This window comes from Girardinichthys multiradiatus, chromosome X (assembly GCF_021462225.1).
Source record: "Girardinichthys multiradiatus isolate DD_20200921_A chromosome X, DD_fGirMul_XY1, whole genome shotgun sequence".
NCBI lineage: Eukaryota > Metazoa > Chordata > Actinopteri > Cyprinodontiformes > Goodeidae > Girardinichthys > Girardinichthys multiradiatus.
In genome coordinates, this window is record NC_061817.1 from 25,426,832 (window position 1) to 25,454,584 (window position 27,753).

Sequence of the window (27,753 nt, forward strand, 5' to 3'; positions counted from 1 at the left end):
TCATATTTGGTTTGCACGTTAATGTTTGTTTACAAGTTAGCAAAAATCAAAATATTAATGATTTCTCTGAACTTCAAATGCCAGATCTAAGAAATATGTAAGAACATCAAACACCAAAAGATAAATTAAACTCCCGCTGAGAAAGCATTGGTAGCATTCTCTTCATAACATTCACATTCACTAAATGGAGCAGTCAAAACTGTTTAAGCCAGGATGCAAGGAGAATGTTGGTCTTTTCTGAGGACATAATTGCTAACTTGGTTTCTATTTGATTTCCCATTTTGTTAAAGAAAGTTGTGATTTTGCCTTTTTACATTAACATGAAAATTCACTTTTCTTCTTGGTGTTTTCTAGAAAAAGAAAATAAGGGCTGTGACCTGTATTTTAATATGTCTTGGAAAATGAAACATAGATAATCTTTCTCTGAACACATTACATTTTTGCTTTGACTGCATGTCAGCCATTCAGGAAGAGAGCAGTTTAGCTGATGGGCTTGGGCATCATGTCAAAAATGTCTTAGCCTAAATACAAGGTCACTGCACTCAAATTCCTTACAAAAAGAGTCACATATTTTAATATCGGCGGGTGGGACAGAGTGCTCTGGGAAAAAGTAGAAAGGGGAGAAAACAACTTGCGATAAAAACAGAAAACTGCAGTTTGGAGAACATCATGAACTGATAGGTACATGTCTGGGAAATATTTGCAGCAGACAAAAGTGTAGATTCTGTCAAGGTAGAGTGACATTTGCCCTTTGTAAGCCATTCACACATTCCTTTCTCCTGATTTCACGGTGAGTATGCAGTCTGGAATGCACTTCCTGCTAATTTGCATTGTAAACAGCACTTATGGATGGCTACTGACAGGGGATTGCTTATCATCCTGAAATACACAAAATCAAATAAATGTTTCACTTAGTGAATTTTTCCTGTAAGGAATGCAAGCCTTTGTTAAAGAAGATGAATAATATAAATATACAGCAGCACAGAAAATTAATACTTATCTAAAAATGCTGATGTTTGGATGAAAACAAGGTTATAAAAAATTTATTTATGGCAATGTAAGCCAGCTTTCGAGAAGAGTTAACCCTACCAGAAATGGGCAGTGGTGTCACAGGGTAAACATGTGCAGATAGATAGATAGATAGATAGATAGATAGATAGATAGATAGATAGATAGATAGATAGATAGATAGATAGATAGATAGATAGATAGATTTTTCATTTTATTTATATTTTATATATATTCAAGACCTCTTTTATATCTTTACATCTTTTATATTCCTTGTAAATTTTATACAATGAAGACTGTTCTAATTCATCCCTTCCAACCATTCTAGTCTCTGCTGTTTTAGTCAAGAGTTGGTTGCTACCTCGGTAAGAGGAGCTGTAAACATTGGATGTAAACATTGGATGTAAACACTGGATGTAAAACATTAGATGCTTTTGGTTTTTTACATTTTCAAAGATTTTCTCAAGTTTTTATACCCTATTTGATACAATAGGCTTTCTCTGTTATGTAATTATCATAGATGACTCACTTTTAGAGCATTTTTCATATTTATAAAGAATGTTTAAATTATATTTGTCAATATATTAGTACAGCAAATTTTTTAATGAAAGTGCTAACTTTGCTAAAGAGGTATAGCTCTCAGAAATTGTTTTATTAAAATGATTTGTCATTATAGGTTTAAGCATTTATGTGTTATGGATGTATGATTTGTAAGCTGTAGCAGTGAGTGGTGCGGCTGATAAGCAACAAGGGCAGATACAGGGGTTGGACAATAAAACTGAAACATCTGTCATTTTAGTGTGGGAGGTTTCATGGCTAAATTGGACCAGCCTGGTAGCCAGTCTTCATTGATTGCACATTGCACCAGTAAGAGCAGAGTGTGAAGGTTCAATTAGCAGGGTAAGAGCACAGTTTTGCTCAAAATATTGAAATGCACACAACATTATGGGTGACATACCAGAGTTCAAAAGAGGACAAATTGTTGGTGCATGTCTTGCTGGCGCATCTGTGACCAAGACAGCAAGTCTTTGTGATGTATCAAGAGCCACGGTATCCAGGGTAATGTCAGCATACCACCAAGAAGGACGAACCACATCCAACAGGATTAACTGTGGACGCAAGAGGAAGCTGTCTGAAAGGGATGTTCGGGTGCTAACCCAGATTGTATCCAAAAAACATAAAACCACGGCTGCCCAAATCACGGCAGAATTAAATGTGCACCTCAACTCTCCTGTTTCCACCAGAACTGTCCGTCGGGAGCTCCACAGGGTCAATATACACGGCCGGGCTGCTATAGCCAAACCTTTGGTCATTCATGCCAATGCCAAACGTTGGTTTCAATGGTGCAAGGAGCGCAAATCTTGGGCTGTGGACAATATGAAACATGTATTGTTCTCTGATGAGTCCACCTTTACTGTTTTCCCCACATCCGGGAGAGTTACGGTGTGGAGAAGCTCCAAAGAAGCGTACCACCCAGACTGTTGCATGCCCAGAGTGAAGTATGGGGGTGGATCAGTGATGGTTTGGGCTGCCATATCATGGCATTCTATTGGCCCAATACTTGTGCTAGATGGGCGCGTCACTGCCAAGGACTACCGGACCATTCTTGAGGACCATTTGTATCCAATGGTTCAAACATTGTATCCTGAAGGCGGTGCCATGTATCAGGATGACAATGCACCAATACACACAGCAAGACTGGTGAAAGATTGGTTTGATGAACATGAAAGTGAAGTTGAACATCTCCCATGGCCTGCACAGTCACCAGATCTAAATATTATTGAGCCACTTTGGGGTGTTTTGGAGGAGCGAGTCAGGAAACGTTTTCCTCCACCAGTATCACGTATTGACCTGGCCACTATCCTGCAAGAAGAATGGCTTAAAATCCCTCTGACCACTGTGCAGGACTTGTATATGTCATTCCCAAGACGAATTGATGCTGTATTGGCCGCAAAAGGAGGCCCTACACCATACTAATAAATTATTGTGGTCTAAAACCAGGTGTTTCAGTTTCATTGTCAAACCCCTGTATATTTAATTAGGGCAGCAAAGAGATTATTAGAAAAGGCCATGCTTGGATTAAAAAAAAATCTAAATACACATTTTTATATTAGTTATTTATTTCTAATTTGATTTTGCCAGCTTAGTCCTGCACATCATGAACATCTTTTTTTTTTTTTGTCTATCTTTTTCACAAGCTTTATTTAGTTTGTCATAAGATTATTCGATACTAATATCAAGTGAGCAGGAAGTTGTTTTTTTCAGGATATATTTTTTTTTATTGCGGGAGTTTATTCCCCCACATTATTATTAGTGTAGTGTAAAGTCTACATGACGCATCGTGCGTCTCTGATTACGATTACAGCCAGTAGGAGAGGTCGCACGGCGCCGACACCCTGCGTCTTTAAGGGGACGCGGAAAAAAGAGGGCGTGTTTAGTCATTCACGCTACATCAGGAGGCATTATAGTGAGTTGCTGATCCTCATAGCAGTTGCACCGTTTGTGAGGATGCGAGGACAGCTACTGTAGAATTTCTCTAGTACCATAAAGACCGAACCGGGTAGTCTAACAGCACTGCTTGGAATACAGAGAGCACACCTGAGCGCATTACATTTAATTCCGTTTGATGAACGCACCCCTACATTATTACTGAGCTGCTGGGGGCCTAGGAGTGGTGCTGCAGCTGTTTTTATGAATGGGATGCTCGGTAAGTCTGCACGCATTTTTCTTTTGAAAACATTGGCACCTAAACCCCCAGAAGGTAAATTATACCTTTGTAATCTGAGCATTTCTCTGCTCCTTTCACTGCTGCGGCTGAGTGCGGCTGCTTACGGTCAGCTGTTATTGTTCTGCCTGTGACCCACCCAGAATCAGCAGCGTTTTATTGTAACATGATCAAGCCTTTTTCCAGTCGGTGGCTAATCTCAGTATGCTCTACGACACTGTTTTGCTCTATAAATCTTTGTGGGGGAAGCAGATGTGGCTATATTGGAACATATTTATTTTTAAAATAAATGTTAGACATTTTATTATTTAGGTTTAGTTCTGTGTCTCTGTTTATTGCTTAACGCAAAATGCCTTAAAAACGTGTTAAAGTAAAAGTAGAAATAAAACCAAAAACATGCTTCATGATAAACTGACTTCCTGTAAAATGTCTGTGCTCTGAAACAAACTTTCGGAAGTGGAGGAACTAGACTTGAATCCAGTGATGGTGGGGGTAATTATAAGAAAAGGGGAAAGTCACATTTTCATCATCTTGCTGTGTTCTGTTTGTGTAAACAGTCGCTATCATCCCTGAAATCCCTGAATGATGGAAATGACATTTTTTTGTTTACCTACTGTTAACTTCCTCTTGAGGATGCTAATAAGGGTTGGTTCAATATTTGAACTTTATTTGAAATTTCAGTAAACTGATCAGGGTATGCTCAATTTACGCTGCTACCTGATCATGTTTTAAACAAATAATAGTTAAGAATCTTTTTCTTTGATGACTTGCTGTTAACTTCCGTTTCAGGATGTAAAAATGTGTTAGTTTAGTATTGCCTAGTACATTGAGCAGGGAAAGCCCAAGTTAAGTTAACATTACAGTACATGACAAATGTATGGTTGGTGTACTTAGTAACTACAGTTCAGAATATTCTGGATTTTTTTTTTTTTCAATTCACAGCCAGATCTTTTCCCAAGAAACTGCATGTACCTTTATGTTTTTGAAATCCTGTGTAATTTGGTTCATGCTGGCTAAATAAAGGTTTTACTGCAAATACAGTATACCTTGACTGCACCTGGTAATTTCCACTTTCTACATATTATGATCACACAGTATTTAAGGGGTGAAATATATTCTCCATTTGAACATTATTTTTCTCTTGGCTGTAGTAATTATCTCTTGTCTGTGATTCTTTATTGGTACAATCATTTGGTTAGTTTTGGAGTGGCAAAGACTTGCAGCTAGGCTTGGTTAAGAAAAGGTTATATTGTGTAAGATAGTGGATTAATGTAACAAATAACCTTGAACTGGTTCATTTTTTGAAAAAGTGAACTATGAACATGAACATGAACTAGTTCATTTTCATCTGTATGAACTGAACTTTGAGCTAATTATGAACTGGCACAACACAACACACTATATTGAACCCTTCCAAAAAATTGCATACAATGCGATAACAAATTGCAAAGGTACAAGATGGCGAAAGGATAAAATTACCTGTGCTCTTTTAAGCCTGGGAATATTTCCAAACAGCCAAATTTGTCTTTTTTTGTAAGCAAGGAAAAAGTGCAGAGGCATTCTTTCAGTCAGCTGGTCAGCAGTGCACAGCAGTGGGTGGGGAAATGGGTAGCAATACTTTACACTTTGTTTCATAATGCTGCAGAACACTTAAGTCACTCAGGAATTTTTTTCTACTACTTCATTGCAAGAACTAAAAACCACAGAAATAGCATGATGTAAACCTCGGTGTGCCTCGATGCCTATAACCAGCCCAATAGACCCCGCTCAGGTTTGTAGGTCTTCGCTCCTTCATTACCACCCCAACAAGACCTCGCTTGTTTGAGGAGATGAGGTTAATGGTTCTGCGTTTGTGTGACAAATTGGGTGGTTTATCTTTGTTTTTGCAGCTCTAAATGTGACATTCGACCTGCTTAGAACAGAACAGGTTGGGGTTTTCTGAGATGTCACATTGTGTGGGTCAGTGTGATGGATCTAGGCAAACTAGCACACACCATCCCTGTGATTAATGTGCCATGGACTTGGTTTGTTTGGTCTTCTCAGAAGTCTCTTTAGAATACCTTAAGGTAGAAATGAGACATTTTCAAACAGCTTACTTAGGTTCTACTCTCTACTACCTTTGTTCTATCATTTACAAACCATCCAATTGCAAGAAGGACACTTGTTGCCAGAAAATAAAATGTTATTCTGCTTCTGCTAACGTTGGATATGGTGCCAACCACACTGGTTTTTTGGCCACAGCACAGCTCTCAGTCTTCTGCTGTCTCATTTTTCAGGAAAAACAACCTAACTGTAATTGTGTTTACCAACATGAGCAAATTTGTGCACATATTCAGCATTATGAAAATGCAGCTATGGTAGCAGTGGAGTGAAACTGTGTTTTGTGGTCCCTTTTAGTATATGGTCATGCACCAATGTTTGAACATGTTTGCAGTTTCAGGCTTATTTTGCGTAATGTGTGTCGCCTGTTCAGCCCTTTCACATTCCAGGAAATACCAATGTAAACTTTATTTTTTTTTTTCGTAATCTTTTTTCCAATCTTGGATTGGTGGATGGGGTTGTTTTTTTTTTTTTTTATTGTAGAGATAAGCTCAGCTTTGCTTATGGCTGTTCTTGATGTTGCTCACATACTGTTTTTTTAATTTTTTTTATTCTCTGCAAATTATTCACAGGTCATTAAAACAGTAAATATAAAATTGAAATTCTCTCAGCAAGTTTGTTTTGTGATGTAAGATAAGACCCCTTTTACCTTTTTACAATTATGCAACCATCCAAATATTAAATATTTTGGATTGCTCCATTTGTCCTCTGTTTGACTTTGTTGTTTGTTCCTGTATCTTTTGTTTGTCTACCTTGTTTTTCTGGGCTGATCCAGCATGACCCCTCATGCTAGAGTTTGTTAGCTGCAGGAAATGTTTCTTCTCTGATGTTGTCCCATTTCCTTGTTACTTGATGTGATTTCTGCTTGGACTTCATGTTACTGAAGAGCTAGACAATTGCATCAAGGTCCTTGTCCTGTGGATTTGCTGATTTTCTGGGCAAACTATGTCAAACTTGGTCTTTTACCTCATTAGTAGGACTGCACCATAGTAAGAAAACATGACATTTTGATATTGTTGTTTAATGATGCGATGACAGTGTCTGTTGTGGTTTTCTTACTCTTCTTTGTTTTTCCATCATCACAATTTGCCCACCGCTTTCTGTTTGCATGTTGGTCAGTAAAAGCTCTGTCCGGTTGTGACATCAAGGAGAGTGAAAGTAGATCCAACGTGTCAAATATATAATGTTGACAGAGTGTGTTAATGCATGTCACTGTTACATACTGCATCCAAGCAGTCCTGTGCGATTAGTATAATAATCATACAAATACTAACATACAAATAAAGGCTGCAATTGGATCTAATATGCAGCTATTCTTACTACTTTTGGAGGTTTTCTGGTTAATTTTACAGAACAAAATAAATATTTTAACTAGTGTTTAATGGGTAACATGACAGATGGTGCTCCATAAATTGCATAAGTGCTGAACACTTTTGGTTTTTGATGTATTACAAAAATTGTTGGTGGTAAGCAGCTTCTTGACTTACCTTGAAGTAAATACCTGCACCAGGGGCATGCAGAGAGCAAGGCCAGCTTAGTGTGAATAAACTATACATAAAAAACTTTTTTGGCTTGTAATCGTGTTGACTGAGTGTTGTAGTTTTACTTTGAGGAATTAGATTTAGTTTAAATTATATTGAAATGTTATTTGGGTAACCTACTGGCTGCACCTGTTTAAAAACGGTCTGTATTTGGTATTTTTAAGCCATCCTTTTAAGATTAAAGACTGAATCAACTTGGGTGGTCCTGGCTGTCACATGAAGTTAAAGCAGTAGATTAGTATGTTTGAAGACAGGTTCTGTTAAAAGGTATTAGGTAGGTAATACCATACCTGCAATAGGTATGGGGGTTGGACAATGAAACTGAAACACCTGGTTTTAGACCACAATAATTTATTAGTATGGTGTAGGGACTCCTTTTGCAGCCAATACAGCGTCAATTTGTCTTGGGAATGACATATACAAGTCCTGCACAGTGGTCAGAGGGATTTTAAGCCATTCTTCTTGCAGGATAGTGGCCAGGTCACTACGTGATACTGGTGGAGGAAAGCGTTTCCTTATTCGCTCCTCCAAAACACCCCAAAGTGGCTCAATAATATTTAGATCTGGTGACTGTGCAGGCCATGGGAGATGTTCAACTTCACTTCCATGTTCATCAAACCAATCTTTCACCAGTCTTGCTGTGTGTATTGGTGCATTGTCAGCCTGATACATGGCACCGCCTTCAGGATACAATGTTTGAATCATTGGATACACATGGTCCTCAAGAATGGTTCGGTAGTTCTTGGCAGTGACGCGCCCATCTAGCACAGGTATTGGGCCAAGGGAATGCCATGATATGGCAGCCCAAACCATCACTGATCCACCCCCATGCTTCACTCTGGGGATGCAACTGTCTGGGTGGTACGCTTCTTTGGGGATTCTCCACACCGTAACTCTCCCGGATGTGGGGAAAACAGTAAAGGTGGACTCATCAGAGAACAATACATGTTTCACATTGTCCACAGCCCAAGATTTGCGCCCCTTGCACCATTGAAACCGACGTTTGGCATTGGCATGAGTGACCAAAGGTTTGGCTACAGCAGCCCGGCCGTGTATATTGACCCTGTGGAGCTCCTGACGGACAGTTCTGGTGGAAACAGGAGAGTTGAGATGCACATTTAATTCTGCCGTGATCTGGGCAGCCGTGGTTTTATGTTTTTTGGATACAATCCGGGTTAGCACCCGAACATCCCTTTCAGACAGCTTCCTCTTGCATCCACAGTTAATCCTGTTGGATGTGGTTCGTCCTTCTTGGTGGTATGCTGACATTATCCTGGATACCGTGGCTCTTGATACATCACAAAGACTTGCTGTCTTGGTCACAGATGCTCCAGCAAGACGTGCACCAACAATTTGTCCTCTTTTGAACTCTGGTATGTCACCCATAATGTTGTGTGCATTTCAATATTTTGAGCAAAACTGCTCTTACCCTGCTAATTGAACCTTCACACTCTGCTCTTACTGGTGCAATCAATGAAGACTGGCTACCAGGCTGGTCCAATTTAGCCATGAAACCTCCCACACTAAAATGACAGATGTTTCAGTTTCATTGTCCAACCCCTGTAGTAATCCAGATTAGATTATCTTTGAGGCCGAAACTAATGGCAAGTCTGAGAAGGGCAAAAAAACCTGACTTTTACAATCTTTAAACAATTGCACTATTACAAAACCCATAGCAGTTTATGCAAGTGCTGTTTCATTAACATTGAACTGCCACATTATAAACATGGGAGCTGGAGGTTTGAGGAGGTGTGACAGTAATAATCTTCTTATGTGAAACTATGATGTCATAGTGGTGTATAACTATATGTTATGGATTTTTATCACTACCCCACTTTTGTTTTAGGCAGTTACTCTAACAAGAAAACATGTATTTATTCTCAGTGAGTTTCAGACAGGACGGATATAGGGTTGGTTGCGGAGCCTATCTTCCTATGTAAACAATCATTGGCTACTGTGTAAAAAACTGCCCAATAGAGAAGTGTTGATGGTTTTGAGGTTTGTTAAATAGTGTTCACAGAAAACATTGCTTTGACTTTTTTTAAATTGGACATTGCAAGTGAGAACTGGTTATAACCTTTTAATAAACCCTCCATTGAATGACCATTTAGGATCCAATTATTACCTTTTAAAAATCCCCCCCATACGACCAAGAGACACCAAGACTGAGACACAAAATTGTTCCTTGGTGTGAAACAAATACCAACCTAAAACATAAAGATAGTAACAAGGTCGGCCTTCTATCACCTAAAGAACATCTCCAGGATTAAAGGACTAATGTCTCAGCAGGACCTTGAAAAACTAATTCATATGTTTAGTAGAATTGATTACTGCAACGGTGTCTTCACAGGTCTGCCTAAAAAGTCAATCAGACAGCTGCAGTTGATCCAGAACGCTGCTGCCCGCGTCCTCACTAGAACTAAGAAAGTGGAGAACATCACCCCGGTTCTAAAGTCCTTACACTGGCTCCCTGTAGCTCAGAGAATAGACTTTAAAATACTTCTGTTAGTCTATAAATCACTGAATGGCTTAGCACCAAAATACATTACAGACTTGTCAGTGTATCAACCACCCAGACCTCTCAGGTCTTCTGGCTCAAATCTACTCTGCATACCCAAAACCAGAAACAAACATGGAGAAGCAGCTTTTAGTTCTTATGCTCCACTAATCTGGAATAAACTGCCAGAAAACTGTAAAAGTGCTGAAACCCTAAGTTGCTTTAAATCAAGATTAAAAACTTATTTGTTTAGAGTGGCCTTTGAATGTGTTATCTAAACATTATTAGTTAAGTTTTCAGTCCAATTTTCCTTTTCATTTTATTATCCATCATTCTATTCTCTTTATTTTTTTAATTACCTCTGTTGTTTGATTTTCTGCATCATTGTAATGTTTTTCCTTATGTACAGCGCCTTGAATGCCTTGTTGCTGAAAAGCGCTATTTAAATAAACCTGACTTGACTTAAAAGAGACATTGCTGCTGTGAACACAAAATACAGGAGCTAAGCAAAATGGAAACACATGGTGAAAAGAAAGCTATTTGTGTCCTTCTATATCCCAGATGACCATTATTTTAGCTGTCCTCATTGGACATTTAAAGCATGGTGTGTTTTTTTGTTTTTTTTTTTGTTTTTGTAAAGGTAAGATCTGTCAGCATAATTTTGGAGGTTTAAATTAATCTGTTCCAACTTGCAAAATCACACAGAATTTGATTGCAAATTCACTTTTCTTTCAGTTTAGCTATAATTCATTATGCATCCTGCATTAAGAGCAGTTTTTAGGCGTATTGTTTGAGCATTGGTCACTCATCCCTGCAGCTTATTAAAACTGAGTGTTAATGGAGATATGGGCTATGTTTGTTTGGCCAGTCCTTCTGTAATGCACAATGATGGAGTTAATCCGTGTTTACACTGGGAATGGACAGGAAGGGCAGGCTGATTTCCGGAAAGATGGGAGGGTTTTCTACTTCATTTTCTCCCTGCCCTTCCTGTGTACATTGTCCACAAACATTTTTCACTTTTAATGTAGGTATTTATGTTTGTGCTGATCAGAGATAATGGCAGTGTTGGGATGTAAAGCATTGTTTGGGAGTACAAAGTCATTGTAAGGCCATAAAGGTGATGCCCATCAGTCAGGTTTAACATACAGAGTGCATTTTGTTCTTGAATGTGACCAGCAGGAATACAGAATTGTAGTCTGCTGTCAGTTTTTCATGTCGTTGGTGGAAAAAAGTTGTCAGTTGCATCACTGCCGAAGATGTCGAAGAGAAGGAGGCAGAGAGAGATGCAGTCTCATGTCCAGAAGTTTTGTTTGCTGCAAATGGAACAGAGACAAGTCATCTCCTCTCAGACCTTAAAGGCCAGTTGATACACATCTAACTGACTTGCTTTAGGGCTGTTTGCTACCAGGAGCAGTTTCTCTAGTCAGAGCTGCTTGCTAGGGTTGTAATGAAACACCCAGATTCAAAGAAGAGATTGTTGCTACTTAGGAACAGCATCCCGAAACCACGATTCTGCCTCAACTGTGTCTGACCATGGGGGTATGCATTTTGCATATAAGTATTTCTATTTTTGGATGGCAACTGAACAGAGCTTGTGAAATGTCCACAGCTTGGAATATTGGAATCCCAGACATCATTTTACTTTGCCACATTCTCCAACTCCTCTCGGGGAATCCAAAGTAGGCACGTATGAGATTTTCACCATATACAGGTCCTTCTCAAAATATTAGCATATTGTGATAAAGTTCATTATTTCCCATAATGTCATGATGAAAATTTAACATTCATATATTTTAGATTCATTGCACACTAACTGAAATATTTCAGGTCTTTTATTGTCTTAATACGGATGATTTTGGCATACAGCTCATAAAAACCCAAAATTCCTATCTCACAAAATTAGCATATTTCATCCGACCAATAAAAGAAAAGTGTTTTTAATACAAAAAACGTCAACCTTCAAATAATCATGTACAGTTATGCACTCAATACTTGGTCGGGAATCCTTTGGCAGAAATGACTGCTTCAATGCGGCATGGCATGGAGGCAATCAGCCTGTGGCACTGCTGAGGTCTTATGGAGGCCCAGGATGCTTCGATAGCGGCCTTTAGCTCATCCAGAGTGTTGGGTCTTGAGTCTCTCAACGTTCTCTTCACAATATCCCACAGATTCTCTATAGGGTTCAGGTCAGGAGAGTTGGCAGGCCAATTGAGCACAGTGATACCATGGTCAGTAAACCATTTACCAGTGGTTTTGGCACTGTGAGCAGGTGCCAGGTCGTGCTGAAAAATGAAATCTTCATCTCCATAAAGCTTTTCAGCAGATGGAAGCATGAAGTGCTCCAAAATCTCCTGATAGCTAGCTGCATTGACCCTGCCCTTGATAAAACACAGTGGACCAACACCAGCAGCTGACACGGCACCCCAGACCATCACTGACTGTGGGTACTTGACACTGGACTTCTGGCATTTTGGCATTTCCTTCTCCCCAGTCTTCCTCCAGACTCTGGCACCTTGATTTCCGAATGACATGCAGAATTTGCTTTCATCCGAAAAAAGTACTTTGGACCACTGAGCAACAGTCCAGTGCTGCTTCTCTGTAGCCCAGGTCAGGCGCTTCTGCCGCTGTTTCTGGTTCAAAAGTGGCTTGACCTGGGGAATGCGGCACCTGTAGCCCATTTCCTGCACACGCCTGTGCACGGTGGCTCTGGATGTTTCTACTCCAGACTCAGTCCACTGCTTCCGCAGGGCCCCCAAGGTCTGGAATTGGCCCTTCTCCACAATCTTCCTCAGGGTCCGGTCACCACTTCTCGTTGTGCAGCGTTTTCTGCCACACTTTTTCCTTCCCACAGACTTCCCACTAAGGTGCCTTGATACAGCACTCTGGGAACAGCCTATTCGTTCAGAAATGTCTTTCTGTGTCTTACCCTCTTGCTTGAGGGTGTCAATAGTGGCCTTCTGGACAGCAGTCAGGTCGGCAGTCTTACCCATGATTGGGGTTTTGAGTGATGAACCAGGCTGGGAGTTTTAAAGGCCTCAGGAATCTTTTGCAGGTGTTTAGAGTTAACTCGTTGATTCAGATGATTAGGTTCATAGCTCATTTAGAGACCCTTTTAATTATATGCTAATTTTGTGAGATAGTAATTTTGGGTTTTCATGAGCTGTATGCCAAAATCATCCGTATTAAGACAATAAAAGACCTGAAATATTTCAGTTAGTGTGCAATGAATCTAAAATATATGAATGTTAAATTTCCATCATGACATTATGGAAAATAATGAACTTTATCACAATATGCTAATATTTTGAGAAGGACCTGTAGAAATCTTGAGTCAAAATACCACAGTCAGTCAGTGTAATTTAAAAATCACTGTTACCTTTAGGTGATGAAGTTTGGTTTCACAAAAATTAGACCAATTGAGATTTTATCTGTCTTGGGAAATAAAATCATACAATATGCCATTTTTTTAGCGTTGTTTTTAGTAAAGGTTTTATAAATTTCGAACCTGTCTAAATGACCTACAACTAGTACAGAATACTCCCCTCCAGGTTTGACTAAAAGATATATTGCGATTTCATGGTTTGTCAAATTTCAATGTTGTATAATGCGAAAAAAGCACTGAAAATGCTTCCTTTTTTGTGTTTTTACAAGTAAAAGAACCAATTCATGAATCTCAAACTGTGTTTTAAAAATCTCTGTTCGCTTCAGAATTATCCAGATTAGGCTTGACCAGAACCTAGGATTAAATATGGACAAATGCAGTCTAGACTAATTAAAAAGCTGTGAAATAGCCCTTCAGTTTGGGTTGTATTAGAAGCTCAGAGGCAGATGCTAACAATGGCACCATTGACTGGTTAGCCAGTTGTATCATAGTGTTTACATTTTGTCCTTTTATTATACAAAGTTCCCAAAAACCAGCCACACAAATGATTTAAAAGTTTCTGGATGCACCTTCAATGATTTTTCTTTTTTAATCCAGTATTGTTGACAGGCCAAAATATAACTAGTAGTCAACTCTGTCAACAGGGCAACTCGAGAACTACTTACTTTCTTACATCAAAATAATAATTTCAAACAAAGTGCCAAGTTTAAAGCAATCACCCTCATATTCATGCAGCTGGACCCCATGAGACTTTACTTTGAGGAATATTGTGCCATTCTAATATCACATCTTGTGCAGCAAATTTTCCTCACACCCCTACTTCTGACATCAAATGTTCTACTCACTAACTATAGGACAGACTCTAAATTGGAAATTCCCAACATGAATGTAAATCCAGTAACCCACACATCGTTGGTGTCAGAATGCTCTAAAAAAATCTTCTGTTCTTTCATCATTACAGAGCAGAGCAAACTGCTAAGTGTGACACTACATTAGCATAAAACTCTGCCTGACTTCAGCTTCCTAGGCATAAGTGAGCAGAAAAAAGAAAATACGCATGTTGGATTTTATAAGGTTTAGTCTGTTTGGAGAAAATATTTCTTCCTCTCACCATACTCTGAGGGGAATGTGTCTTGAGCAATGGCGTTGGTTAATTGCAGGCTTTCTTTGCGTATGGCTTGCATGTATTGTCTGTACTTGCTTTTGTGGGTTTCTTGTTTGTAGCCTGGTTTCCTCACTGTCTAGCGACCATCCTTGGTGGTAAAATCAGTGATGCCAAGTTGGCTAAAGGGGTGACTGTGAATTTGCAGGTTTGTCAATTTCTCTGCAGTATTTATGACTTGCATGCTACTCAATAGGTAGTCTGCCTCTGGGCCAATGTCAGCCAGTGTAAAGCTACAGGTGGCTCAAAACTGTTGTTTTTGTTTTGCTCAATTGTTGTCTTTTCCTCTTAGAAAAGTTATCTACATTTGCAGCATTTCCTGATCTAAATTAAAATGATTAAAAAAAAATATATCAAGCTATGCTTCAATCATTTAAACACCGCTTGAGAGCAAATACAAAGTCAGAAACTATGTTTACATTCAGCACCTCTTAATTCATTTTCATTACACTTTAGACTGGAAGGTTCAATGGTCATAATAAACATTGGAAAATTACAAAAAGGAATGTGCCCATATATACTGGGTTTTAAGTGCATTAGCAGAAAGTCTTTGTGTTAAATATCAGCTAAAATTAGAATATATTCTGAATAGCGTCTGAGTCAGTTAACTAACTATACAGAGGACTGCCTCAATGTTTGAACCCCATGAACAGACGTTGGCATAACTGGCAAAAGGAAAACCGATATGCAGACAGAGACAACAGTTTTTGCAAATGCAATACTTCTTCCATTCCTCAAATAGTCCATTTAAGCAATGGCTAAGCTTTCGCTATTCTTTCATGTAAGGAGGGCTTGATTTCTCAATTGACCACAATGTTTTGCACTGTATTTATCTCTAGGGGCATCATCTGCTTTATGTCAGTTGTTCCCATTTTGTCTGATTGAGAGATGATGTGATTTCCACTGATTGTCCTGTGGCTGCTCCTTTCTTAATGAAATATTCAGGCCTGCTAACTGAGTTGCAGGAAGATGGCATCTACTGACAGACCGACAGCAGCAGGTGAGACTGGGGAGCATCTTCTCCTGATCCAGATCAATAAGTACTGGTGCCCCCCAGGGGTGTGTTCTATCCCCACTCCTCTTCTCTCTGTACACAAATGACTGCACCTCATCGGACTCGTCCGTGAAACTCCTTAAGTTTGCAGACGACACCACTGTCATTGGACTGATCCAGGACGGTGATGAGTCTGCATACAGACAGCAGGTGGATCGGCTGGTACATTGGTGCGGTCAGAACTACCTTGAACTGAACCCACTCAAGACTGTGGAAATGGTGGTGGACATTCGAAGAACACCACCCCCATACACCCCCTTCACCATCCTCAACAACACTGTATCGGCCGTGGACCACTTCAGGTTCTTAGGAACCACCATCTCTGAGGACCTGAGATGGTCTTCACACATAGACACTGTTCGAAAGAAGGCCCAGCAGAGACTGTACTTCCTGAGGCAACTCAAGAAGTTCAACCTTCCACAGGAGCTGCTGGTCATCTTCTACACTGCCGTCATTCAATCTGTCCTGTCTTCATCCATCTCAGTGTGGTTTGGCTCATCCACAAAACAGGACAGGTCCAGACTGCATCGAATAATCATGACTGCAGAGAGAATAATCAGAGCTGACCTTCCCTCCATCCAGGACTTATACAGGTCTAGGGTCAAGAAAAGAGCTGCCAAAATCTCTGCAGACCCCACACAACCTGCACATAAACTGTTTAGAGTTTTACCTTTAGGCCGCCGCTACAGAGCACTGTTTACTAAAACCAGCTGCCACATAGACCGTTTCTTCCACCAGGCTGTTTCTCTGATGAACATTCAAGTACAGAACAACAGCATACAGATGTTGCAAATGCACCTTTTCTATTAGATATGTGTATATTGTACATTGTAAATTGTAAATTTGTATACTCTGTAATGCAAAAACAGAACGAAAGAGCAAAGTGTACCGGAGTCAAATTCCTTGTTTGTATGTACGAACTTGGCAATAAAGTTGATTCTGATTCTGATCTACTAGAATACATTTGTCTGCTTTATTACTGGTTTGTGCCTTTCTAGCCTTTTACTGAACATAGCTCTTGTCGGTGAACACCACTGTGCAACACTAACAAATAAGATGTTCAAGCAAGCAGGTTCATAACGAAAGACAATCTTTATACAGGGCAACCCCCCTTGAATGTCTTTGAGCCTCAGGTCATGCTGTCCTCCATTCAGGTCAGTGATTATAAATGATGCACTAATGCAGCAGCCCTCTTCTTACAAACAGAAAAGTATGCACATTATGAATTAAACTGCACAGAGAAGGCATCAATACCTCATTCTGGAAATGGAGCAGAAGTCAGGTTCAAGAGTTCCTCTGGGAGTAATCTTTTGTGTATTAGTATTGAGCAGTCTGACTAGGAGTATTGACAAGAAGTGAAAAGTCGTGAATGTCTTAAACATGAATTATTCTGGCCATCAATACTTCAACATGAACTTTTTTTACAAGGCCTATAAACTTCCAATCCTCTGTGTTTTTTATACTAAAAAGCTATTAAACGTTTGTGTATGCCTGTTAATTAATGGTGTAATAGTTGACTAATAGCTTAATTCATCATTTGTTGACTTAATTTGATATATATTCATTCTGTGCTGTTTAATCTTCACAGCTTTATGTGGGTTACTGTTCAGGGAAGGGAGTATAGTGAGGTCATTCATCTGAAGTAAAGGAATGCATAATAAGTGCCTGAATATTTACTTGTTTTGTAACTAATAAAAGTTGAGTCTCTTGCAGATTAAGCATGAGCCAGTATGATATTCTTACAGTGTAACCTCAATGTTCTTATGCAGTTTTGAAAAGTCTGAAAAAGTATGGGATTTGCTTTCATGATTTTCTCATTTGGGATAAATATGGAAAACAATAAGCATAGAAAAAAAGTTTCATTTTCCAGCCTGTTTTTCTTTCTCATATTTACTAAGGTATGCATGTCTACTAATGTTTAAATGCAGTAGTTTTTATATTGATTTATTAATTAGAAATGGGTGTTCTTTCATTTTTCCAAATCACACCTTAATTTTAACATTTTAGCCATCAATATTTTGTTATTTGTGTGACTTATTGAATGCATGCTTATGCAGAAATCAAGTAAGTCTATGGATTACTTTACATTATGGTTATGGCATATTTATACACGTAAGTAGAGCTATTAACAATATTAATGTCAAGAAATTTCATTTAAAAAATACTGCCCTAAACCTTGACATTACACATAAACATCAGTGTCGGCCTTCAAGATGCTTTGCCAAGTTTGTAATGTTAGTCTGCGATCAATGTTCAGGTTGCAGCTGCAAGGGAGGGTATGGGTTCTGTGATCGTGTGTCTAAAGCGCTGCTCTTCAAAACTTTGGGCCAACTTGAGAAGATGAAAACTACTCACTTTGTATAAATTTTGACATAAATGAGTATCTTATTAATTTTTTTCACTTTGGTTTATATCAAAATGTTCATTATGACGTCCCAATTTTCAACAATGAATGCCTTTTTGCCATTTTGGTCTTTCTAGAGTAACAGGTAAGTACTGCCAACTGTAGTTTTAAAACAGTGTTACCTCCAAAAACCTATTATTGGAGTTGCTTTACTTTCCACACCATGATTTTCTTTTTTTCACACCATGATTTTCTGTGTTTTTGCAATCAAAAATATTTACAAATTTGCAAGCAAGAGAAAACTAAAGTAGCCTTCTTTCAGCACACTTCACAACAGTGAGCAGCAAAAGGTTGGGGAGGGAGAGCACAGCTTTATTTATTCTTTCTACACTTGTACCTTCTCTGGGTATCTAATCAATAGGATTTTATTGGCTTTGTAACGGTAGCTTTTTAGACCCTGTTTTACTTTAATGCAGGCTTATACTAGATTATTTGTAGACAAGTTGGCCCCCAAAGTGTACAACTGAAGATATTATAGATGTGTGATACGTAACCAGAACCAATGTTACGTTCCAGTGGCATAAATACATATTGGAAAGGCAGACTAAAATATAATTTTTGCAAATAGATATGAAAAGAGTACTGAAGCGATGCTGGTGGAAGTTTTTGAGTCATTCCAAGTGCACTTGTGTTTATCATGGTCTCTATGCATGCTTGCGCTGCTGCTTCCTCTCTAAGCAGTTGAGAAATGCCACATCCACATCAAGGCAGTTCAGCCGACCTCGCAATCTGTAGTTATCATTCAGAAGGGCTCATGATACTTTTTTTGGGTTAGGGTAAGACCAGGTTCGTTTTTGACAGGCGTCAAAGGATGCAGATGTGCCTGAGTCGCTCTTCCATTTGTGTTCCTGTTCCCCCCTCATTCTGGGTCTCCAGTAGGCTATGCTAGAATTGGATCATGAGTCTGTTTATAAAGTCAAACCCCCATTTTGACTCCCAAGGCTATTACCCAGAGGTTCCCACGCTTACTGCTGTCTTCTCAGGCCTAAGTTTTTTTTGTTTTTTTTTTTTTTGCATTCACACACATTTAGTTGTGGATGCCCATTCTTCTTCAGAAACCGCCAATACTGTCAACTTCATCCAATAGCGACAGGGAACAGGTCTCACTGCGTGAGGCTCCTGAGCTTCTGGATGGGGTTTAGAGTGAGCTGACGATAAACAGCCTGTGTGATGGCATGCTACATGTTTTTTTTTTTTTTTTTTTTTCTGCCAGAATGTTCCTGAAACAGGCTCCATTGAGCTTTTCAGCTTGATCTTGGCCTGCGGCTGAGATGGAGGAGTGGGAGGCAAGTTTTCCCCTTGTACCCGCTCATTTGATCAGCTTTTTGTTTTTCCCCTTTTATGCCACCCAAGAGAAACTAGCCAAAAAACATGCTTTTTTTTGTTGCTGGACGTGAAAAATATTCCTGTCATTATTTTCCCATAATAAGACCAGAAGGGGCTGATTCAATAATAAACATGTCTCTCTGAAAAATAAATAATCATGTTTGTGTTTCCTGGTGAAGCTTTCACAGTTTAGGGAAAAGTTGTCATATCATGATCCAGGCTCAGTGAAAAATGCTTGAATCTGTCATTTAAATTAATTCCATGAGGGCCAAACAACAACATAGATGCAGCGTAATGAATTATAACACAAGTTGGTTAAAAAAAACAAGACATGTTCTGTGTGCTTTGAGTATGAGGCCTGAAGCCATCTGCAACCTCTGACAGGAAATGCTGCTGCTTGCTTGCTTGCTCGCTTGCTTGCAGCAGATTGTTTCTATGGGAACCAAAGCAGGAAGAGAAGAAGAGGCTCATCTGGTAGCGGCGAGGGGGTGGGGACAAAAGAAAGAGGTCATTGCACTAAAAAGACTGCCGGAGCATTGCACAGTATCCTAGTGGCACCTCTACCAAGAACTGGCCTTTGCTTTGATCTGTTTTGAAAAGCTTATCTTATTAAAATCCAGAACCGGTGATTACTTTTTTTTTGTTGTTTGTTAGTATGACAACATACAGACAAAGCAATTCCCCTAGGCCGCTTGCATATTACCTTGGAATCCCTCCCAGAAGATAGGCATGCATGTGTTTTTATTTTATACATGTCTGTGAAAAATACTTTCATTTGATCTTATGAACACCTTGCCATTACTCTGTTTATGTGTTTTTTTTTGTTTGTTTGTTTTTTTATATTGAATTGGGTAGTTAATAAAAAGCCATGCCTCTGTTTTCAGTTGCACCACCTGAGGAGGAGGAAGTAAGCGTGTCTGGCTGCTTGCCAGCGGCGAGGTCTCCTCTGTCAGGGCTTTTAATAATGCATAAACACTTTCCATAAGCTGTCACTTAAACCTCCAGGGATTTACACACGTTTATTTGAGAAGACGATTGATATGAAATATTGTAGGTCATGTCTTTTGATCATAAGTCACCATATACCGCCATATTCCACATTATTATGCACTGCTTCAAAAGGTTGAGCATTTCTTCCTAAATACAAGGCTCAAGAAAAGGTTCAAGGGACAATAATATTTTTGGTATTAATCACCCTTGAACTTTTTGTTCTTTTGTCAAGTAACAAACCCAAACTTCAGGGTATTTTATTATGATTGTATATGATTATCAACACAAAGTAATGCTTTTTTTGTGAACTTGAAGAAAAATGTTTTATGCCATTCTCTTTCCAGTGTGGATGATTGATTGACTAGTGAGACAGTGAGCTGTCCAAAGCTTGGTATATTGTTTAATTTTTAGGACACTAAAAAAATAGGCCTCCTTTAAACTACTCCACAACTTTCTCCCTGACCTATCTGCTGTGTTCCTTGGTCTTCATGGCACTTTATGTTATCTAGCAAACTTGGTATGCCTTCGCAAAAATAGCTGGATTTATACCGAGATTAAATTGCTCACAGGTGCACTCTGTTTACCAATTAAGTGACCTTTGAAGGAAGTTGGATGCGTTTGCTTTTATTTAGTGAAAGGGTAGAATACAAATACAGGTCCTTCTCAAAATATTAGCATATTGTGATAAAGTTCATTATTTTCCAAAATGTCATGATGAAAATTTAACATTCATATATTTTAGATTCATTGCACACTAACTGAAATATTTCAGGTCTTTTATTGTCTTAATACGGATGATTTTGGCATACAGCTCATGAAAACCCAAAATTCCTATCTCACAAAATTAGCATATTATTAAAAGGGTCTCTAAACGAGCTATGAACCTAATCATCTGAATCAACGAGTTAACTCTAAACACCTGCAAAAGATTCCTGAGGCCTTTAAAACTCCCAGCCTGGTTCATCACTCAAAACCCCAATCATGGGTAAGACTGCCGACCTGACTGCTGTCCAGAAGGCCCCTATTGACACCCTCAAGCAAGAGGGTAAGACACAGAAAGACATTTCTGAACGAATAGGCTGTTCCCAGAGTGCTGTATCAAGGCACCTCAGTGGGAAGTCTGTGGGAAGGAAAAAGTGTGGCAGAAAACGCTGCACAACGAGAAGAGGTGACCGGACCCTGAGGAAGATTGTGGAGAAGGGCCGATTCCAGACCTTGGGGGACCCGCGGAAGCAGTGGACTGAGTCTGGAGTAGAAACATCCAGAGCCACCGTGCACAGGCGTGTGCAGGAAATGGGCTACAGGTGCCGCATTCCCCAGGTCAAGCCACTTTTGAACCAGAAACAGCGGCAGAAGCGCCTGACCTGGGCTACAGAGAAGCAGCACTGGACTGTTGCTCAGTGGTCCAAAGTACTTTTTTCGGATGAAAGCAAATTCTGCATGTCATTCGGAAATCAAGGTGCCAGAGTCTGGAGGAAGACTGGGGAGAAGGAAATGCCAAAATGCCAGAAGTCCAGTGTCAAGTACCCACAGTCAGTGATGGTCTGGGGTGCCATGTCAGCTGCTGGTGTTGGTCCACTGTGTTTTATCAAGGTCAGGGTCAATGCAGCTAGCTATCAGGATATTTTGGAGCACTTCATGCTTCCATCTGCTGAAAAGCTTTATGGAAATGAAGATTTCATTTTTCAGCATGACCTGGCACCTGCTCACAGTGCCTAAAACCACTGGTCAATGGTTTACTGACCATGGTATCACTGGGCTCAATTGGCCTGCCAACTCTCCTGACCTGAACCCCATAGAGAATCTGTGGGATATTGTGAAGAGAACGTTGAGAGACTCAAGACCCAACACTCTGGATGAGCTAAAGGCCGCTATCGAAGCATCCTGGGCCTCCATAAGACCTCAGCAGTGCCACAAGCTGATTGCCTCCATGCCACGCCGCATTGAAGCAGTCATTTCTGCCAAAGGATTCCCGACCAAGTATTGAGTGCATAACTGTACATGATTATTTGAAGGTTGACGTTTTTTGTATTAAAAACACTTTTCTTTTATTGGTCGGATGAAATATGCTAATTTTGTGAGATAGGAATTTTGGGTTTTCATGAGCTGTATGCCAAAATCATCCGTATTAAGACAATAAAAGACCTGAAATATTTCAGTTAGTGTGCAATGAATCTAAAATATATGAATGTTAAATTTTCATCATGACATTATGGAAAATAATGAACTTTATCACAATATGCTAATATTTTGAGAAGGACCTGTAATTGCAACACTTTCTTGTATATTTTTAAGCCAAGATTATCTCTTCCCGACACAAAGCTCTGTGATGCATATTAATTCCTTTACATTTTAATATAAGCAGAATGAAGATAAGACTTTTTGCACTTTATTTGGGACATGTCTTTATAGACTCTGTAATCTTATTTGCATTTTTGGCATCTTTGAATAAATATTAGCACATTAATTGTACTAAAGCCATTTTAAATTAACACTTGAGCAGTGACTTGTTCTTGCTTCTCAATTCAGCAAGGGAAAATAAACTACATCAAAGCTCTTTAAAACTCAGTTTTACCATGACATTCATGACCAAAATGAGTGAATATTATCTTTCAGGCCACAACAGTAATTGACTGCTCTTTACTAATTATAAGGTCATTATCTGAGAGTGTGTGCGTGAGGTGCAGTCAAGGTTCAGCTTAACGGGTCAGTCCCAGTGGCCCTCAGCTATCCTTTTCTGATTCCATGAGGTCTGTGGTTGGTGTTTTGCCCTCACTCATAATGCTGTTTTCACATAAAATCCTGTGGTGCTCTTCCATCCATTTTACTGCATTTGAGCAGCTATTTCGCAGAGATGAGGGGGGAGCCCTGCATATCATTTTTGGGTTGTTTGATTGCTCCAATCCTGCAATTAGTGGAGCCTTTTTTTGGTTGCAAAATTGGATGATTATTTAAGTTTGTTTTACTGCAGTTTAGAGATGTTTTGATCGGGTATTTTAAGGTTTTGATCCGATCTGATATCAGAATTTAAACATATGCTGATAATTTCCTAATCCAGAGCACTTTTATTCAAATTGTGTTGTTTTTGTCCTTGTGTTGTAAGCAAATATAAAAAAATCAGGCACCATCAGCTGTACTGGTGCATTTTGTGTCCATTATTGAGTTATATTTTTAAAATGTATAATTGCATGATGGGCATCAGAACAAATTATCATATCATGTCAATATTGACATGGCGGGGGGACAAAGAACGTCACAACATGTATGTAGTTAAAAAAGGCCGCCGCCATCAACTGCTTAGATTTATTAGGGTGTAAATGTTGGTAAAATGGTTTGAAAAGCCAATGCATCCCTCCGCAACAATAAGATCTTTTCTGCCGTGAACAATATTAATCAGCATTGGAGCCATAACCAAATGCAATTTTGAGAGACTAAAAGATGGCATAAAAAAGTAGCAACTTCCTATTCTAGGCAGACAAAGTAAACATCTCATGATTTATTATAGCTGTTTTTTTTAACTATTTTTATTAGTGATTTGCACATTTAGCATTGTTAGCATTGATTAGCAGTCTTTCTGTCTAATTGCTAGCTTGTGAATATTTGTACCTTCTGTTGAAATCCTGAAATTAGGTTTCCTGTTGTTGCTTAAGCTTCTTGATGCTTCTTTGTATCACATTTTGAGATAGCTACCACTATGCTTAATATTTGCACAAAACACATAACAAATATCTCAGAAGAATGTGAGGCCGAGCGTCAGAGTGCTAACCATGCATCTGCAGACTGTCCACTGTCTGGGGGTCTCACTAACAACTTCTGCCTATATGTTTAAATTTTAAGTAACCTAACAAAATAAATAATAATAGACCTGGGTATACACTACCATTCAAAAGTTAGACACACTTTCTCATTAATGGTTTTCTTTATGTTTTTGACTCTTTCCATTGTACATAGATTCCTAGTGAAGACATCAAAACTGTGAATGAACACATATGAAGGAACAAATATGTTTTGTATTTTAGATTCCTTAAAGTATCTGCCCTTTGCTGTGATGACTGAAATATTAACCTCTGGTTGTCTCTCAGTGAACCTCTGGGAAGTTCTTTCAAGACTCTTTGGAAAACCATTTCAGGTGACCACCTCATGAAGCTCATGGAGAGCATGGCAAGAGAGCAAAGCAGTCATCAAAGCAAAGGGTGGCTTTTTTCAAGAATCTAAAATATAAAAACATTTAGAGTTATTTCACAACTTTTGTTTTTACTATATAATTCCTTGTTTGTTGATTCACAGTTTTGATGCCTTTGGTGAGAATCTACAATGTAAATAGTCAAGAAAATAAAGAGACCCTTTTAAGTGAGAAAGTGTTTCTAAAACTTTTGACCAGTGTTGTATATTTGAAACACTTGTTTGTATGCAATCTATGATACTACATTGTGTCTTTAACTTACGAGTGAATGTGTGTTTTTGTTTGTTTTTGGTCCTTTTTGTGGCTGGTTAAACATCCAGAATAAAATCAGTCAGAATATGACCTGCAGGGACATATATTATGGAGTCTGGATTGGTGGATGGATCAGTGGCTTCATCTCCATATCCAATCTAAAATATCAGGATATCAGGATCTGGTCCAATACTGATATCAGATTGGCCCCCTCTCTACTGTTGTTGATCGAAGTAGTTATCCCTCCTTGTAATTTTGTTTTATTCCTTTTTTTTTTTTAGGTTTCCAGGCTGACTGGAGTTAAGGAGCACCATTATTCCTTCCAAGGCTCATAAAGATTGAAGATCTGGACCACCTCTAGCTACACACCACCATGCCAATCTTAAAGCAGCTAGTCACAACCTCTTCCCAAACGAAGCGTCGCTCACGTATGGACTTGACCAGGGAGATGATCAGTGCTCCCCTTGGTGATTTTCGTCACACTATGCACGTAGGTCGCAGCGGTGACGCTTTCGGAGACACGTCTTTTCTAAGCACACGCTCTGGGGAACCTTCCCCTGAGACAACATCTTTCCCTCGCTCTCCTCGGCCCGGCCTTTTGGCACGCACCTTTAGGAGCAGCAAGCGCTCACAGTCGGTGACCAGAGTGGACCAACAGAACGATAGCAGCTTGATGATTCCTGGAGGGTCCCCAACATTTGTTAAAAACGCCATGTCCCTGCCTTTTCTCAATGACGAAAACAGAGGGAACAGCATTGAGTCAAAGAGCTTGTCTTCAAGCCCATTTAAGCAGCACGGGGAGCTGGATTGTGGGGGAGCTGCAGCAGCAGCAAATTTACTCGAGCTGCAAGAAAAAAGCTTTGGTGAACTGACGGAGCTGCCGGAGAGCTCCATTCACTACGGAGGTGGAATGAAGCACGCAGAATCGGTCATGTCGTTCCATGTCGACTTGGGACCCTCCATGCTAAACGACATCTTGGATGTGATGCAAAAGGAGGAAGATGATCTTGGCTACGAGGAAGGCAAGAGCAGTGAGGGCCGTGCCTCGCCAGCACTTAGCAACCACTGTGAGGAAGAGGATGAGGAAAAGAAGGATGAGGATGAAGGTGGTGACCAATATGTGGAGGCAGAAAAAGATGCAGCAGAGCATCCAACCCACTCTACTGATCTGAGGGCTGAAGATCCTGAAGATCAAGGTCCTTACACTCCAGAGTACACGCCTGAAATACGTCCCAAACACCTTCAGCATCTAGACAGCTGCTCCATGTCGAGCTCTGGCTCTGCTGCAATGGATGAGAAGCCAAACTACCAGAATTACGCAGGAGACACAGACAGCGCTACCTTCAGTGCACCACCTGAGGAGGAGAGCAACTTCTCCTCTTTCTTGGAGGATGAAGATGATGAAATCCACGTATAAGAGTTCAGACTCAAAACCACCAAGCTCTGGAAGACATTTGGTAGCGTGGATTTTGATTTAGAGCAGCATGACAAAGCTGTATTGGGCACCTGTGGGACCAGAAACCTTCAGCTTTTTATGGCTACAAAGAAAGTGTGATTATCCCTTTTAGGATGTGGCCAAATCCATTTACCAGAGCGCCTTACCCTTTTGAACACTGACATAATTGACATGGATGGGGAGGGCACTGTCTGAATACATACAATTCCAGAAATAAACTGTGAGGTCTGGTTGAAAAGAAACTAGTTGAAGGAAAAAAAGCAAACTTAACTCAGCCTTTCAATCTCTCTTTTCTTACTATCACACCCCCCATCCCACCCCGTGCCGTGGGACATCATGCGGCCTGAGCTGAACAGAAGGGCTCTGTCACAAGCGGACCACTGGTGGGTGTCTTGTCCCAATAAAGAGAGCTGTGTTTGTGACTGGAGTGCTAGGCCCAGCATCAATCCCCTTTCATCATAAAATATTATGGCAGAGCTACAGATCTGTCAGACTTTTCACCCTTATTCTCACCTATGTAACTCAGGGTCCCTGCAACGCTGCCTGAAGGCAACCATCTCCAGCTTGCAGGACCACAAAGCCTAAACCGAAATTCTGCTGTTAGTCTAGTGGATGCCATGCGGCGCAAAGCTCAGTCAGGGGGGAAGCTTTAAAGTCATGCTTTTGGGTCACTACAAAGAACCTTGTTATCACAGGAAACCAGGGGGTGAAGAGTAACGTGTGCCACATTCTTGGTTGTCTTTTTATCTCTTGTTCCATTTAACACAGTGTTTTTTATTTTCTTTCAAAATGATTTCCATCACAAACTTCTGCATTCCCTCCACATTTGTTTGGCTTTTCGATTTGACTGCAGACTGGTTAAAAACCACTTCCTTCCTTTTTTTCTTTTTTCTTTTTTGTTTTACATCCGGGCGACTGCAGTGCTACATCTGAACCGTTAAAAAGTGAGGCTCATTAGTCAACAGACCCCATCACTACACACGGCTAGGGCTTCATGATTAAAACGCAAGTGTGCTGGAATGTAAAAGTAAACCAGACACTACTAGTATCTGTAGTTTTTGTAGAAAAAAAAGAAACTCTTCCTCTCTTTTTCTGTGTTCGTTTGAAGCACGGATGAAAAAGATGCCTCAGCCAGCGATAGATGCAAGAGCATTAAGGAGAAGATTGCCGGTTTTATGTAAGTTGCACCGTCATTGCAGCTTGGCTCTATCTCTTGCATCATCAGATCCATGGGGCTCTAGCTGACTTGTGCAAATTGATTTCTCTGCCTTAACTGAAACTGACAGATGTGCCAAATTATAATATTCAAGGCCAAAAAAAAAATCATTTTGTGAAAGTTTTGGGAGAGCCAGTTGAATATGTTAGTCTGTCTTTTCTGTATAATCTTAATTTAGGTTTTTTACAGTGAAAAGATTTAAGAAATAAAATAAAGGGTGATTTAAAAGGAGATATCTTGCAGAAAAAAGGAGGTGCAGGATGAGTTTGCAAAACTGGATATTTATCAGTTACACACTACACAATGTAATTAAGTCTTTCTCATTTTGTGTGAATGAGCCGCTGTGTTTTCTTTATTCTTAATAAGCCGTACTGTAGTCTGTACTGTATATCTTCAACTTTTTTCCCTATATCACCCAAATTAACCTATATTTTTCAATAAAATAGAACCACAATCA

At 39.6% G+C, this 27,753-nt stretch overlaps 1 protein-coding gene across 1 annotated transcript; it reads left to right on the top strand.

Moving 5' to 3' along the window:
• Positions 1 to 3,393: 3,393 nt before the first annotated feature.
• LOC124863501 (cdc42 effector protein 4-like) lies at positions 3,394 to 27,753 on the top strand. The gene is made up of 2 exons (XM_047357888.1): positions 3,394 to 3,715; positions 24,906 to 27,753. Exon 2 carries the CDS (start codon positions 24,998 to 25,000, stop codon positions 26,039 to 26,041), a length of 1,044 nt encoding a protein of 347 aa, XP_047213844.1. The 5' UTR covers positions 3,394 to 3,715; positions 24,906 to 24,997; the 3' UTR covers positions 26,042 to 27,753.

What these genes read in the sequence shown, in the direction of transcription:
- LOC124863501 (XM_047357888.1), top strand. Translation starts at nt 24,998, where the DNA reads ATGCCAATCTTAAAGCAGCTAGTCACAACCTCTTCCCAAACGAAGCGT.